Source organism: Tachypleus tridentatus, chromosome 10, assembly GCF_004210375.1.
Source record: "Tachypleus tridentatus isolate NWPU-2018 chromosome 10, ASM421037v1, whole genome shotgun sequence".
NCBI lineage: Eukaryota > Metazoa > Arthropoda > Merostomata > Xiphosura > Limulidae > Tachypleus > Tachypleus tridentatus.
The window spans coordinates 159,981,556-159,997,907 of NC_134834.1; the positions used below are offsets into that span (position 1 = coordinate 159,981,556).

The 16,352-nt window shown below is 33.0% G+C and overlaps 1 protein-coding gene and 1 long non-coding RNA gene across 2 annotated transcripts in view; one reads left to right on the plus strand and one right to left on the minus strand.

Moving 5' to 3' along the window:
• LOC143230770 (uncharacterized) overlaps positions 1-16,352 on the minus strand; it is a 228,158-nt gene continuing 211,806 nt past the window's right edge. The window contains exons 17-23 of the mRNA XM_076464895.1: positions 15,646-15,763; positions 13,160-13,246; positions 11,825-11,892; positions 8,868-9,016; positions 8,469-8,643; positions 7,576-7,746; positions 1-6,344 (exon numbers count right to left, since the gene is read on the minus strand). Coding sequence (XP_076321010.1) covers positions 6,064-6,344; positions 7,576-7,746; positions 8,469-8,643; positions 8,868-9,016; positions 11,825-11,892; positions 13,160-13,246; positions 15,646-15,763 — 1,049 coding nt within the window. The 3' untranslated portion in view covers positions 1-6,063. The remainder of the gene's footprint in view (positions 6,345-7,575; positions 7,747-8,468; positions 8,644-8,867; positions 9,017-11,824; positions 11,893-13,159; positions 13,247-15,645; positions 15,764-16,352) is intronic.
• LOC143230771 (uncharacterized) lies at positions 6,209-9,014 on the plus strand. The gene is made up of 3 exons (XR_013016623.1): positions 6,209-6,347; positions 7,579-8,654; positions 8,880-9,014. It is a non-coding gene; the product is annotated as an uncharacterized LOC143230771 (long non-coding RNA).

The following is a 16,352-nucleotide window of genomic DNA, read 5'->3' on the forward strand; positions in this document are numbered from 1 at the left end:
TTTTTTGTAGGCTCATAATTTATTTAGCCAAAATAACTTGATAAGTTATAACCAATGTTTTATCTTTGTCAAGAAAGACACTTAATACCTAACGTAAGATAATATATATAACCTCTCACTTTCCCAAGCAGAAGCACGAAAACGAAGAAATATATATATATATTTAATCTAAAGAAACTGGAAACTTGGACGATAGGTCTTACACAAAAATTCACATATCATTTAAATTATATATATATACACACTTGCATTTATAGAAGAACAGAATTTTAACCGACAACATCATGGTACATATAATTCTTGGAAATAGTTAACCATTTTTAAACAAACCTATCGGACACAAAGGCTTGCTCTATACTTATATACAAGGCATGATATTATCATATTAAAGGTTAAGTTAGGATGTATATTAATTTTAAATATCGACAATTATTATTAAAGGCGCCCAAAATTTGGGAAGGAGATTCATCGTATTTTTCGCTTTTAAGAGTTTTAATTCTCAGATTAAAGGTCTCCTTGTACATAAAAGAGATTGAGAAAGAAAGGGGAAAGTCTAAAACTGCGCTTAGCGCTTATGTTAACAACTCTAGACAATGAGATCACTTTCTCTTTAAAGTTTCATCTTAAACTGATTTACTTTTCATATTAAAATAGAGTCAGGTCTGCGTGATTATTTATTTATAATTAAATATATTAAGAGTCTGCTGCGAACTGTTTATATTAGCATAAAACGAAACATCAGTGAAAATTTGGTGATTCGAATGATCATGCATTGTCGAAATAATCATAATACACACACACAGTAACAAAACACGTATGTCCAACCAATTGTTTTTAATTTTAACCTATGTTTCAGGTATTCCTGTATGCTGGGCTGGATTATACACACTTACCCATTAATTCTGCTAAAACCAGTATTTCGTACAATTCAAAACACGATTCTTTCTTCGTCCTACCAATAGACGTGAACTCCATTATACTGTTGAACTTTATTCACGTTCAAAGGGTCAAAGATACATTTAAAACTGACTTTTCCCCAACTGAGATCTTAATTAGTCTTCAGTAGGAGTTATTTGTTCACTTATATAAAGAGGAATTATAGGATAATAACGTTAAAACTTTCTAAAACGAACGAAGATGCGGAGTTACAATTGCACATGATGATCAAATTGTTTTAAAGTTTGATAATGAAAATATGTTTACAGTAAGATGAAAAGGCATAATTCTTGTGAAACAGTGACACAAACCAATCAGTGGCGTATCCAGGAGTACTCGACAGGGTGGAAATGGAGGGTCTAATCACATGGTCAAGTTTGTTTGTTTTAATTTCGCGCAAAGCTACGCGAGGGTTGTCTGAGCTAACTATCCATAATTTAGCAGTGTTAAACTAGAAGGATAGCAACTGATCATCACCACCCACCGCCAACCCTTACGCTACTTTTCTACCGACGAATAGTGGGATTGACCGAACAATATAACGCCCCCACAGCTGAAAAGAGCAGGGATTTGAACCCTCGACCCTCAGATTACGAGTCGAGCGCCCTAACCACCTGGCCACAAACAATCAAATTTACCTGACTTCAAAACACGGAAACGATAATGGTAGAGATCTCAGAAGAAAAAGAAATGTTAAAATTAGAAATAAAATATATCAAAATTTTAAAGAGATACTAACCCTAAAACTCTCTGACAAAATAGTGCGCTATTATCAAACAGAAAAGTTAAATGATGGCATCCAGTCAATCAGAGACCTCCACCCATTGAATATGCTACTGCGGCATTAATGGCAGCATGCTAAACCTTTTAATTACTGGTACTACTGAATCAAAACGATTTGTTGCAGATCGCACTGAGTTTTTATTTTTATTCATATACGTATTTCAGTACTGCTTTGTGTTAACAGATACCAAAACAATAAATTTCATACATTACGCGTTGCTTTGAAAGTGGCACAAGTTAACTGTTTGTAAGACACAGGTATAATTTTAAACGTGTGCAATTTTTGTTTGCTTGTTTGTTTTAGAATTTCGCACAAAGCTACTCGAGGGCTATCTGTGCTAGCCGTCCCTAATTTAGCAGTGTAAGACTAGAGGGAAGGCAGCTGGTCATCACCACCCACCGCCAACTCGTGGGCTACTCTTTTACCAACGAATAGTGGGATTGACCGTCACATTATAACGCCCCCACGGCTGAAAGGGCGAGCATGTTTGGCGCGACCCCCAGATTACAAGTCGCATGCCTTAACGCGCTTGGCCATGATGTGCAATTTTGTGACGTTTACCAACTGTAAAACGCGTACGTAACTTTTTAATTTGCGAAAGGTCCCTAAGCTCTAAATTTCATGTCACCGTGATACAAATTGTTTGGAATTAAGTACAAAGCTATACAATGAGCTATCTGTGTTCTGCTGACCACAGGTATCGAAACCCAGTTTTAGCGTTATGAATCCGCAAAGGTACCGGCGTGTCACTGAGAGAGAGAAAAATTAAGGCTAACAGAACCATTAGATAAAAGTATCACCGACATAAACGTTTTGAATTGTTTTTGTATCCTAATAGGTTAAATCCAAACAAAATCCCACTCTAACTGAATAAAATCAATGTAATATGTGGGGATTTTGAAACTTTCAAATAATGTATGTCTGCTTGTAAAATATGTTTCATTCTGTGAATTTATTACATAATTTAGAAACGTCAGTAAGAGTGTCTCGTTTGAAATGCGATAATGTTGTTCTCGAAAATTTAACAATTTTTACAAACATTTACTTACAACAGAGGTGTATGCCAAAATTCCATTGAATCCAAATTTTCTTAACCTACTCCTGAGCATACGAACTAATTTAAAGAGCTTTCCAGGGAGAGTATGACGAATTTTGACTCTGCTACGCCATGCCTTCAAAGACACATTATTACCTATCGATATATACAAATTTGTTAATGACAATAATGAAATTTGTGGTTTAAAACCGTTGATTAAAATATCCAATTTTCCTTTGTGTGATTTATTTCCATTTTCATAATTCGTAAATGTATGAAATTAATATGAAAATATTTTTATTTAAATTTTATATAAGCATATAAATAATGCTATTTAAACAACTCGATGGAATAATTATTAATTATTTTTAACTATATTCAATAACGTTGTAATATTTAATAAAATATATTAAATTACAAAGACAGATTTTTTATGAGCATATATACTTGATAAAAAAAAACCTGAAATTATTGGTTTTAACGCCAGGTTCTCTGTATTCTTATATGATAATGATACGTCATTTTAAAATTTCTGGAAACCAGTCGCTTCTGACTTTTTAAATTAAAGTATGGTGCTCGATTCAATTTATGATGATTGTTTTTCTAACAACTGTACAAAAATACGAAGAAACAAGTGACGAACAAGTTCCTATTCAACAAATAAACGTATATTGTAGAATTGTATCTGTACTTTATAGGAAACTATGTTGTATACAATATAAAAAAAATATCGAAGAAAAGTTTGGATAAGGGTAAGTAAGGTTAGTTAATTGTGTAAATATAGCTGTACACTAGCCCTACATATGTTCTTACACAAACACTAACATAAATAATGATACTATTGGACAGTAACATTTAATTTATGAAAATATTATCTTAACACTTCGTAGGATTGGTTCTACTAATATTGGCATACACATAAACAGTATTACTTGGGGATAGACACTGGCTGTGGTAAATTTAATCGTCCTATTTGGTTTCTGTTTATGTCTCTAGGATATATTTTAAATTTAATCGTTTGTACTTAAATCACAAAACTAACATACGAGACAAACAAAAGCTATCAGAAGAAAATAAGAAACTAATTCTGCACAAGTTATTGTACCATATTAGAGAATTTATTATGCCTTTATCACATTCACACAATGAGTCATGTGACTGTTTCTATGGCGATTTTCTGTGAAATAAAGTAGGATAAGTCTGTATGAATTTAAATTTAAAAACAAAAAAAAAATCTTGAATTGTAAATGTACACATGTTACGACTTTTCCTACCGTAGTAAGTTTTCTTCTTGTATTTAGAAAAAAAGTATTCCTCATTATTATCCATCTGACTTTCATTTTATGAAATTAACAAACAAATGCAGCAACGACATAACTAAATTCATAAAGCATAACACCGTTTAAAATGCGTAAAAAAAGTAAATCACGCTTTGGCCAAGTAGTCGCCATTATGATTTATCTTCATATAAAAAACTTGTTAAGAACAACGTACAGAAATTGTTAGTTGGGTCCTCTTTAGAGTCCCAAAATAATTATTATTGACTCTGCTGTAAATACCACGAACATAGTTACTGAATAATTTACTTCAACAAGTTCCTGGAACTCTCAGTTCATGAAGGAAATAAATATAATAATATGTTAAAATTCTTCCTCGAAGCAATAAAAAAATCTCTTAATCATGATTACAGTGACAAGCCAATAGATGACACTGCTGTTTTTAAATGCCTCTTTTTTTTTGGGGGGGGGAACAACTTCGGAAGTAATTATTTTGCAATCTTTTAATTGTGGAAGTAAGGTAAGGGATCGCAATGTTAATAACATGTACTTAAATAATTTATTTTGGAGAAAAATAATCAAGTACACATGACTTACGAATAATAAAACACGAGGTTTCTTATGAAAAACGATTCTAGAGTCTCAATGTTGGATATCTACTTAACCTGTAACTAACTGTCCTTGTTAATTAATGACCGGCAGGCTTGGGGATGAGAGTATATGCAATATTACTTTGATTTATTACAACTTATTCCTATAAAATTTAGTATAATGACCGTCTTTTTTTTTATACGACTAGAAAATTTAGTGTTTTATTTTTAATGAGAAAGCTCTTTAAAAGGAGAGAGAAGATACTGGTTACATAAAAACTCATAATTAGTTCTGAAATGGGCCATCTCGTAAATCTTAGAGCATATATATATTTTTTAGAATGCATATGCTTATTTTCATCATAAGATAATTAACCGCTTTTAGGGAGTACCAGTAAGATTCTATGTGAGCATATCAACTTGAAAATAATCCAATTTAAGTGACCAAGCAAATGTATATCTCGAGGGTATAAACTTCTCCGAATTAACCTTTTCCTTTTTTCAAAACTTTACTCAAACAAATTTCTATATGTTCAGGAAATCCATGACTAGTGTAAACAGATTACAACTTTATAGTAAGAAAAAATAGTCAAAGAAATTGCAACATTAGCCCTAATGTGAGACCCGTGCTTTAAAATCCAAGTTGTTGTCTCTATGTTCATAACTATTCTTAATATTGGTTTTCTTTAATTTTTTTCAGTGTTTCATATAAAATACGAAACTAGTTTTTGAACTTAAATTTTTCTAGCTCTGTGTCCCCACTGACACCGAGTATTTGGCGACTTAGACTGACTATCCTTAACATCTGGTCTGTTTACCAGATAAATTTTATCCACAATGTATCCTAGAGTCATTCTTAAGTATCTTAAAGACCTCCTATAAAATAATGACTTGACAAAAGTTTATAACAATAGTTGCGAATTGTTTCTTGTCCTTCACAAAAAAATACGTCGTGAAAAAGAGTAATAAAACACATGGTGTCTTGGGACGATAATTTTATGATATGATAGAAACACAACCAGGAAAACAGTTCCCAAATTCCACATACAATACTGGTTCTTAAGGTAACATAAAGCTACCGTTATTTCAAAAACGTTCGTTTAGAAGTATCGGCTGAAAATGTTTATCGTTTCGACAGTGTCACTTGCGCTAAATTTATTTTTCCCTCTCACGAACTACGGCATGAGGATTTCATAATTTTTGTGTTTAGTTTCTTTCGTCTTAAAAAATAACGAATCTTTCACTGACTCTACAGAAAACTTTACAAACTCTGAAACTGTCATCACTTATTCCTAGAAAAGTTACGGTTTTTTGTGTGTTTTGTTTAGTTTTTACTACCTACTGCTTCTATCAGAGACACAGCAGAGCGCTAGAGACGAACCAAGCACTGGAGTACGTGGCACAAGTAAAACCAAGGCACAACTTCCCTGTGGGTGCAGTCTATACCTGCCACAACAGTAAGTGATTGGTGCTGTCATCACGTCCCGCCGTTTCGCTAAGCCCTGAGTGACAGAAGTCTTCGTAACCATCACCCCCACTGATCACAAGTAGACGACATCCTGTAGAAGTAGTGGAAGACATTCGACGAGCAGCTGCACCCTCCTTGCCGCGAATCGAGCGATGCGTGTATTTGGCACATCCCGAGGCATCCATTGTAGCACCTGGCGTCATCTCGACACAAGTTAAGAAACGCACGTGGCCAGTGTGTCCGTGGGGGACTCCTGGTGAGAAAAAAGAGCAATATAATAAGACGTCGTTATTAAAAGCTATTTATCCAAAAATTACAAAGCCAATTTATTAATTCAAAACTAATTTTATTTCTATTGTGACATTTAGTACTAACTTCATCAAAAATAACTTTTTTATAAAATATTTATAAAAAATCGACGCATTTTGTATGAAGTTGATTAAAAATAACAAAACGACATAACAAGGTAAAAAACAGAAAGTATATAATAATTAGGCAATAGAGAGCCTTTAAAATTTCTAATGGAATGTTACATGATTCCACTAAATATCTCACAAAGGTACAACGCTAGTTTTACAGATTACAGTACTAAAATCCGGGATTCGATTCCAGATAACGCATGCAGTATAATTTTATTTCAGGTCTATCAATTTATCTCTTAATTACATGCCGAAAAATTCAAGATTAACTCTTAACTGAATAAAATATTTGCATCATAAGTGGTAATGCCGTAACAACGAGAACTGCAACAGTACATCCGTTGCTTTACACTCAAGAAACGATTGAGGATAGAGTACAGTAAGTATCACACATAGAGCTGAATCAGGATATCAACTTGAAAAATCGACGTAGGTCATTCTGACCCACCATACCAAGTGAGAGTTAAAACAGCTCGAGACCCGTTTCATCCACCGCCACAGTGAAAACCTGTTTGTAGTGTCACTTGATTTTCTACTTTGTGTATCATTAGAAGCATGAGACGACATCGAAGAATGTCAAATAAAAATTATAAATGCTTTTCACGCAACGTTTTCAATTTCTTCTGAATAAATATCTCAAAGAGCCTGTTTGTTCAATTCGTCAAATATTGACATTTAAATCTAGTGGTCTAATGAATTATTTCTTATGTCGAGTCTAATGTTTCTTTTTTTATTATGTTAAATTAATAGCTGATAATTTCGTGATGTCAGAAAATCACGTACGTTCAAAAGTTTTGACACAAAATAATAAAAACCCTATAATCCGAGCACTTTCGAAGGATCCACTTTTCGAAAGTGCTCGGGTTATAGTTTTTATATCATTTAATCGCTAATAATATGTTGTGATTTTCTACGTAACTTATAACGATTAAAAAAAGCTTTAACCATCCACCCACCCAACGATTCTAAGAGACAAACAAAAACTTCAATGCACAAAAGTTTTTAACTATTAGTTAGTTGCTACTAGCAACAGGAAATAATACAAGATGTTTGATTTTTCGTTACCAGAAACGTTTGGAACGTTATCCAGCCGTGAGGTAGATGAAGTGAGATGTGGAAGAGGTAGAGACAGAATAACCCCTGCACTCGTTCCCACCCACAGGAGGTCTTTACAGGCTAACAATGCTGTTACTCGAAGACAAGCTGCCTTGTGCTGACGTATGATGTCGTCACAACCTAACAAAAGAAAGTGGAACAGAGCTTAATACTTAACAATAAACAAACACCCGAAACATACAGGGTAGAAATAAATCAGCGATCTGACATATTTTACATATCACTGGAAGTTCGTGAAGTTAACGTGGTATCCTTGAGCTTAATAGAAAATATTAGCATTATATGTAGAAATATCATTCACTAAGCTAGTACAGCGGTATGTCTCTGGATTTACAACGCTAAAATCAGGGGTTCGATACCCCTCGGTGGGCTAAGCAGATAGCCCGATGTGGCTTTGCTATAAGAAAAACAAACAATCATTCACTAAATCACAAGTTATGGTTGCACGGTTCCCTCTGATACTACTGTCTATGGTGTTAGCTACATAACACTTATCTAGCTACACTGCTGCTCCAGGCTGTGGTGTTGACGATAGAATCACGCCACTAGTTACAGTGCTGCTACAGGCTGTAGTGTTGACTACAGAATCGTGTCACTAGTTACAGTGCTGCTACAGGCTGTAGAGTTGACTACAGAATCGTGTCACTAGTTACAGTGCTGCTACAGGCTGTAGTGTTGACTACAGAATCGTGTCACTAGTTACAGTGCTGCTACAGGCTGTAGAGTTGACTACAGAATCGCGCCATTAGTTACAGTGCTGCTACAGGCTGTGATTTTGACTACAGAATCGCGTCACTAGTTACACTACTGTTTTGTTTCACGTACGAATATGATTAACTCACCAGCAAGCATCTTTGTCACAGCTGGAGCCACGTTAACGTCCAGGAGATTCTCGTAGCTCGTAGCGTGGAAAAGTCGAAGGACTGCGCTGTGCTGGATCGCAACCCATACACCTAGTCCTGATGTCACCAAACAGAGTACTGCCCGAGAAGTGTCACTACTTACTTGAAAGCAGTGCTATCAGGAAGGTAGGAAAACAAAAAAATATTTTATCTTTTAAATATCTTTATGTGTTTCAAATAAAATATTTTTCAATTAATCCTTGGGATATATATATTATATTTGAGATAGACGTTTATTGGTACAACATTGAAGGAGAACAATGTGAATCCGAACTATTCTTCTGTTTATGCTGTTTGCAGGTTAGTATAAATATTAAATGAATTCAGATTTAGGCCTACCTCTTCTTCCAGTGTGTTGGTATTGAGGATTTTCACACAGTTTTGACAGCCACACCATAACTTCCCAGCTATTGCCAACATCCGGGATACTGGAGCAGAAACACTTCCGGCTTGGACTCGCTGTACCTCCGCGGTGTTCCAACCTCCCTCTGGGTAACCATGGCAATATAGTTTTGCAACGTTATTAACATAATACATTACTCTATAAAGTTTTCCACACAGTGGTAGTAACCACAGGGAATAGCACGTAATATTATGTACGTCTGATACGTGTCAAAGTTCAACTACTGTTCTAATTTCTTACAGTGCAGAATCGCTATTAATTAAAAGCCTGTATTTTCTAAAGACTCGAGTGTGTGTGTTTTACAGTTAGTGAAAGCATTTAAGTTGTATAATGATTCAGTTACCGTACAATTATAAACGTACAAAAGGTAAAAGAAAATATGTACAACACGCTGGTGCATTTTTAATTTTAAAAATGTCTGCACTAAAGCAACTGAGATGCTCTTTAATAATTTTCATATCTTATTAACAATTTACAAAATAAATATATACATATACATATATGTAAATATATATATATATATATAGAGAGAGAGAGAGATGAGAGAGAAAGAAAGAGGTGTTTAAGTGCTTATTATGAAGCACAGAGCTACACACAAAGGGCTATCTGTGCTCTGTGTCCTCCACGAGTATCCCCAGAGGGGGAAGAAACTTTGTTCACGATCTATAATAACAGTTTGCACATCTAATCACCTTTACCTTGGACATCCTCGTGTTTGTAGTATATAGATTAAAAGCCCTGACCCTCTATATGCAACTCACTTCGGATGTGGTGACTTGCAGGTTTAGCTGGCGGGTAAATATGATCAATTCTGGAGCATTTACATTACTGGATTTTAATTTGAAGTTTTTTTATTCCGCGATTACAAAAAGACGCAATTCACACCTTTAGAGCTTCGTAGAAAGAGATATCTATGTTATAGAATGAAATTTGTAAAGTAAACAGACGCGAGGTTCTGGTAGAGAAAACAAGCTATTCTATGATTGGCTGCCAGTCGTATATCGGAAGCAGTAAACAAAATTATTTAACGTTCCACCAGAAGTGATCAAAAAGCATATCCATCGGAGCTTAAATAGGAAATTTCCTCGAGACTGTAAATAACATTATTTATATAGACTAAGTCCACAAAAACAACACAGAAATCATGTTCACAAGCGTTTCTCAAAAATATATCTGAACTGAAGACCATGAAACAAGCAAAAACTGTACAAGTGGTGTTTAAACACATGTAAATACATTTCCACACTAATAAAAGCATATATTTATTTAGGCGTAAGTAAAGCTTAGAACATTTATTATCAAATATATGGAAAATATCGCGAACACTTTCAAATGGATTCATGGTAGTTACAGCTATAATGGTAAGTTAAACATTTAAATGATTGAGAAAAAAAAAGTCAAAATGAATCTGTATACTATCAAGCCAGCCTTCTGACAGTAGTAAACTTCAGTGACATACGATATGGGTGTCAATGTAGTTCGAAGCTATCAAGACAAAACATACATTTAAATCAACATGCCATTTGCTCCACAAAACGCAAGTACATAGGTAATAATTTACAAAAATATTCTATGTACGTTTACCCTTTAGGAAGCTCTTGTCTGCCTTTGGTTGATGTATTTGTAAAAAGCACTTAAAAGGGAAGGGTGATAATTATGACCTCAGTGCATTGTGCAGAAGCCTCTTTTATATAAAAATTGTCCTGCAATACAATAGTCCTTAATTAGAACCACCATACACAACACCAGTAATGGTGGAAGAAAGAGCTAAATTGTTGTATTGTTACCGTAGTTCCTGAACACTGTATAAAATTCGCTGTTGTAAGACCAAGTTCTCTCATGAAAACTTACCTGGATATCAAAAATTTTGGTATATTACTAATTACAAAATTTGCTTCTTGGTTAAAAGCAAACAAGCAGTGAGAGTCTAAAGAACAGCTAGTAATGCTATGCAATGACGTACATTTTATCACATGAATTTATAATCTCAGCTAAACCTATTTTATCTTACATTTCACTCGTGTTTTATATTGTAACTAAACAAAACTGTAGCAAATCATGTAGTCACAATAAAAGTTATAAATATATTCATAGGTAGAAGAAAGTAATGCACTTTGTAGAAAGTATGAAAATTGTGGCTGGGAAAATGTTTTCCGAAAAAATATCCATACAAGCTGTATTATTTTCATAACTTTATTTGTATTAATTTGAATTTCATAAAATTCGTATTTTAATCTTGCTAATACTATATTATAGCCAGTATTCATACAGCATTAAAATGCGTTCAGAAAACTTTTCAAATATAAATTATAAAAATTTTAGTTTTAATGTTAGAATTAATTTACTAAGTTGTGTGAAACAGTTACGTAGTTTAAATATATATGATTTTGTGTCCGATTCTCATGTTTAAGTAAAACATACAGAGCATAACCATCCATTTTGTGTCAGATTCCCATGTTTTAGTAAAACATACAGAACATAACCATCCATTTTGTGTCCGATTCTCATGTTTTAGTAAAGCATATAGAACATAACCATCCATTTTGTGTCCGATTCTCATGTTTTAGTAAAGCATACAGAACATAACCATCCATTTTGTGTTCGTTTCCAATGTTTCGGTAACTGCAACACCTTTCAAACATTAACGGATTAAAAACAATTAATTGAAACCGAAAATATGTGAAAGCTCAGTGATAACCACTGTTAAGCACGTGTGGTTTTAAGAAAGAATAGCATTTAATTGTTTTCATTTCTAACTCTTCAAATATTCAATGATTTTGATGGAGGTTTCATTGCATAAAATATATTTTTTCTTCAAAAACATTAAAATACTAATGTATCAAAGTTTTTATTTGGTTAGTGCAGTCAGAATTTAATAACTGATGTTACTTACTTGTACTCCGTCTATAGACACATAATTCACCACTTGCCAAAGATAAAAACACTCTGTTGTCAAAGTAACTGTAAATAATAATAATACAGCTCATATTTTTCTTCGTTTTGTTCTTTAAAAAAATTTAACACAGTCACACTGATCAAAAATCGTGAATAACTAATTTAATAAAATTTGAGAAATAACAAGTAAATTCTAAAACCTAAAACAAAGAATACATTTGATAAATAACATGATTTATAAGGTGAATGACTTGATTTTGTTTCGATGTTATTTCAAAAACTGCCGCAAAACATAAAATCACAACTACTTGAGAAAGTAATATAAATTAATATAAGAAATAATTTTCCTTTTAAAATTTTATTCCTTTATAAACTATAAAGCTTTACCTAATACAGTTTACTCTTGTTATAGCATTACAGTGAACATATTCACTTTACACAGAACTTTTAACTATTTGTTAATCTTCTGTAAAGAAAAGTGGAATCTGTCATTTACATGGTAACAGATCATTTCTTTTACTTGTTACTGTGTGAAGAAACACATTAGGTTACTATATATATGACATTCCATACAACAAAATAAAAGTAAACAGCATGGAAACAAATAGAGCACAGCTATACATTTTGTCTTGTTTCAATGTTTCAGTAAAATAAACTGATTCTAGCTATCCATCTTGCATCTGATTTCAAAGTTTCTGTAAAAAAAACAATTGAGCATAGCTATCCATCTTGCATCTGATTTCAAAGTTTCTGTAAAAAAAACAATTGAGCATAGCTATCCATCTTGTGTCTGATTCCCAAGTTTCAATACAAAATACAGAGCATGATTTCCCATTTTGTGTCTGATTCCAATGTTTTGGTAACTGTAGAACATTTCAAACCTTAAACACATTAAGAAAACTAACTGAAACTAAAGATATGTGAATGTTAAGTGATAACTATTGTTAAGATATGTGGTTTTAAGAAAGAACTTTTCTACTTATTCTCAATTTTCTATAATTCTGAGCTCCTTTTTGCCATATTGACATATTTACAACTTAAGTTTAGATATGGCACAATTGTATTAATTTCAAAATAAAAATATATAATTCATCTTCCAAGTACAGTTCAAGGCATTATAATAAAATAACCAATTTCCTTATACAACAAAGTGTAAAGTTTATTTTCTAGAACCAAGACAAGTTAGATTATGACACATATTACAACCCATTACAGTTAGACAGACATTTAAATAAGACATTTAGATGAGCTTACTGATAAACGAAAATAAAAGCATACACATTATCTTTGAAAATGAGGTCTAGTTAATGGTTTATATAAAAAAGTAACTCACATGATACACTGGATAGCTGACGAATGCTGTATTTTTATCTTGTTCTTCTTAATACGAATGTTATCATTGCAGTTGTAAATGTGGATACTGAAAACAAAAATGATTCATAAGCCACTCAACAAATCAATATGAACATTAGTTACTTATTCATGACATGACAATTATCATCTGCTGTTTCATAATGAGAACCATTTCATATAGATATACGATTATTGTGTTACTTATTAGATACTTTTTATATCTTAAACAAACAGTGTAAATTTACATTTTATGAAAAAAAGCATAGTTACATTTCAGTTACTCATAAACATTTCAGGAAGGAGTGAAAACTGACACCATGCAAGAATTAAACCCACAGTGCAATCTAGACAGCATGTGTTATGGCCAAGTGCAGGACCAATGGATGGTTCAACTTTTACCTCTCACTCCACTGGTTGATAAGAAAGGAATTTCAGCATTAGTGGGTCAACAGATGTGACTTACAAGGAGGCAACTCCTCTTAGACGTTTTCCAGAGTAAGAGTGGGTGGAAAGGGGAGATAAAATTTAAACAGATTCCAGATATTAGTCTTACTTTATTTTCCACAGTTTAGTTTAGTTCTATAATGTTGAATTTCATACTATCATATTATAAATTAGTATAACCCATGCAGCAACTAGTGGTGTTGGGCTTTTTTATTATTATTACTAAACTTGAAAGGAGAACACCACAATGAGATTTCAAGGTAGAGGGGTTCCTAGTATGCTGAAGGAGGGATGGACATGCTTATTTAACATAACTTTTGAGTCATGTTAGTAGGCTTCTGGTCCCCAGAATTAATTTAGTATCAACTTAAAATAATATGACTATTACAGTTACTCTTATTACAACATTTAAAGTCTTTGAAAATCGTTAGATCTACTACTACATTCTCTGTCATTCTAACATTTATTTACACAACAAACTACGAAACAATACAACATTGGTGGTATGTATATTTCAATATAATGTACAGACTAAACCAAAATTGAAGAATTATTTGTAGTGTTACCATACAAACACCATAGAAAATGTATGGGTGTGTGTGTGTGTGTATAGGCATATATATATTTTAGTGAAGATTAATACATTTTCATAAAGTTAAGTAAACAAAATCACAACGAAGGACTGCTTTATAAACAGCAAGTCCAAATCTCTGAGTAATTATATTAGTTTGTTATAACTTAAAAAACAAGCCAAAACAAAAATAAATCAAACAAAAACGCTGTAGAAATTGGAAAGGTTCCAGGGTACAAACTCTAATGTGGAATTATAAAATGTACCCTAGGTTTTGGAGGTGACTATAATGTAGGACCCACATTGCAGTGGGGATACACTGTCCATCAGTCTTAACCTCCATTTGTCAGTCTTACATAAGAAATAAAAGAGTAGCAATAGATATAGAAACAGATATTAGGAGAGTGAGATGTGGGTGCTCAAGCCCACCACATCCCACAACTTTTTCATCACCCTTCACTGCCTGCAGATGGTTGTGAGAAGGTGACTGCTCACCAAAGTAAAGAAGAAAAATTAATAAAAATAAAAATAAGAAAATAAGGTACTATCATTTGGGGGTAACTAAGTTGAAAACCTAGTTATTGAAGTTAGCATTTCAGCCCCCAGTATGGTAGAAAGGAACTAATTGATAGCACAGTAGTCGAAATATACTAGTATGAAGCAATTTCTATAACATAATTTTTTTGTCTTTTAAATATTGATAAAAGCCTCTGATCTTTATTCAAGAATGTTTTAATATGCATAGAGGTTCAGTACATTATATTAAAATGGTTTTTGTAACCTCACACTACTGCCTAGAGCAAGTGTATGGTTTTTTCCCACTGAACTTTGTATTTGTAGGTTCACATCTTTTACAAGACACCATACTTTACTCATTTCTCCTGAAGTAAGACTTGTTGCAAGCCCTCTTTATGGATGAACTTGACACTATATATTTATTCATATTATTTTCTTTTTCAATGACATTAAGTACAAAACATATCCAAATTTTGGCAAATTTAAATCTCCACACTAATCATATCTTTATGACTTGAACATATGAGTGTTTTGTATTGGGAAGAGCTGCTGTACACCCTTCCCTAAACCATCAGTATTCAGTATCAACACACTACCTATAAACTGTGAAAACTATATCAAAATGTAGTTGTTATATATTCTGTTCCACTGCAATTGTCACGTTACTTGCTTATGTGCACAAACAAGGTCAGATTAATATAAAATACTCAACCCTGTGTAGATGTACATACATATGTACATATGAATTGATCTTGATGAGAGTAGTTCACCCTATAAATTAAGTGGGGATATTTCCCCTCGGAAGACACATTAATACTAAAAAAAAAGTAAAATAGAAAAAAAAAACTATCTGATTTCTGTGTTTAAGGCTGGTACACAGGTAGTAGAATTTCTCAAATTATATAAAGTTTTAATATAATCATTAGACGATTTACCAGCCATCTTCTGTCCCTAACCACATGGTTGGTTGCTGATGGTCTGTTTCCTCTTTAATGTCTTCTTTCCCAAGTGAGTTCCCTGTAGAGGAATTATTTTTTATGGCTGAATCTTCATCTAAAAAAATAAAATAATCAAATAGTAAACATAGAATAAAAAATGTTGAACGTTAAGATCACTGCTTGCTTTTCTATAACATTTCAATACATTTGATATTAAAGGTAACCCCGATATACACTTTATTAGTTTCCATGCATATTAAAATAAACACAAAATGTTCTTTCCAACACTAGGTGGCGCTGCCAACATTACTGTTAGAACTTTATCTCTTATTTAATTAAACTGGCTAAATTGCTGCAAAATAAGATAGATTTATAACTGTAATAGCTTACATAATTACATGATGAGAAGCCCTTTGTCTTTGTTCTTTTTACACCATAGTAGACAAATAAGATTTTGTGGAGCTTATTTGTTTGTTTATTTTAGAATTTCACGCAAAACTACTCATGGGCTACCTGTTATAAATATTCGACACCACCCACTGCCTACTCTGAGGCTACTCTAGCACCAATGAATAATAAGACTGACTGTCACGTTACAGGAACCCCATGGCTGAAAGGTGTTTGGTGATGGGGTTCAATCCCACGACTTTAAAATTACTACCATAATTAAGTTTAATGTACTTATTTCTATTACTTTGTCCAAT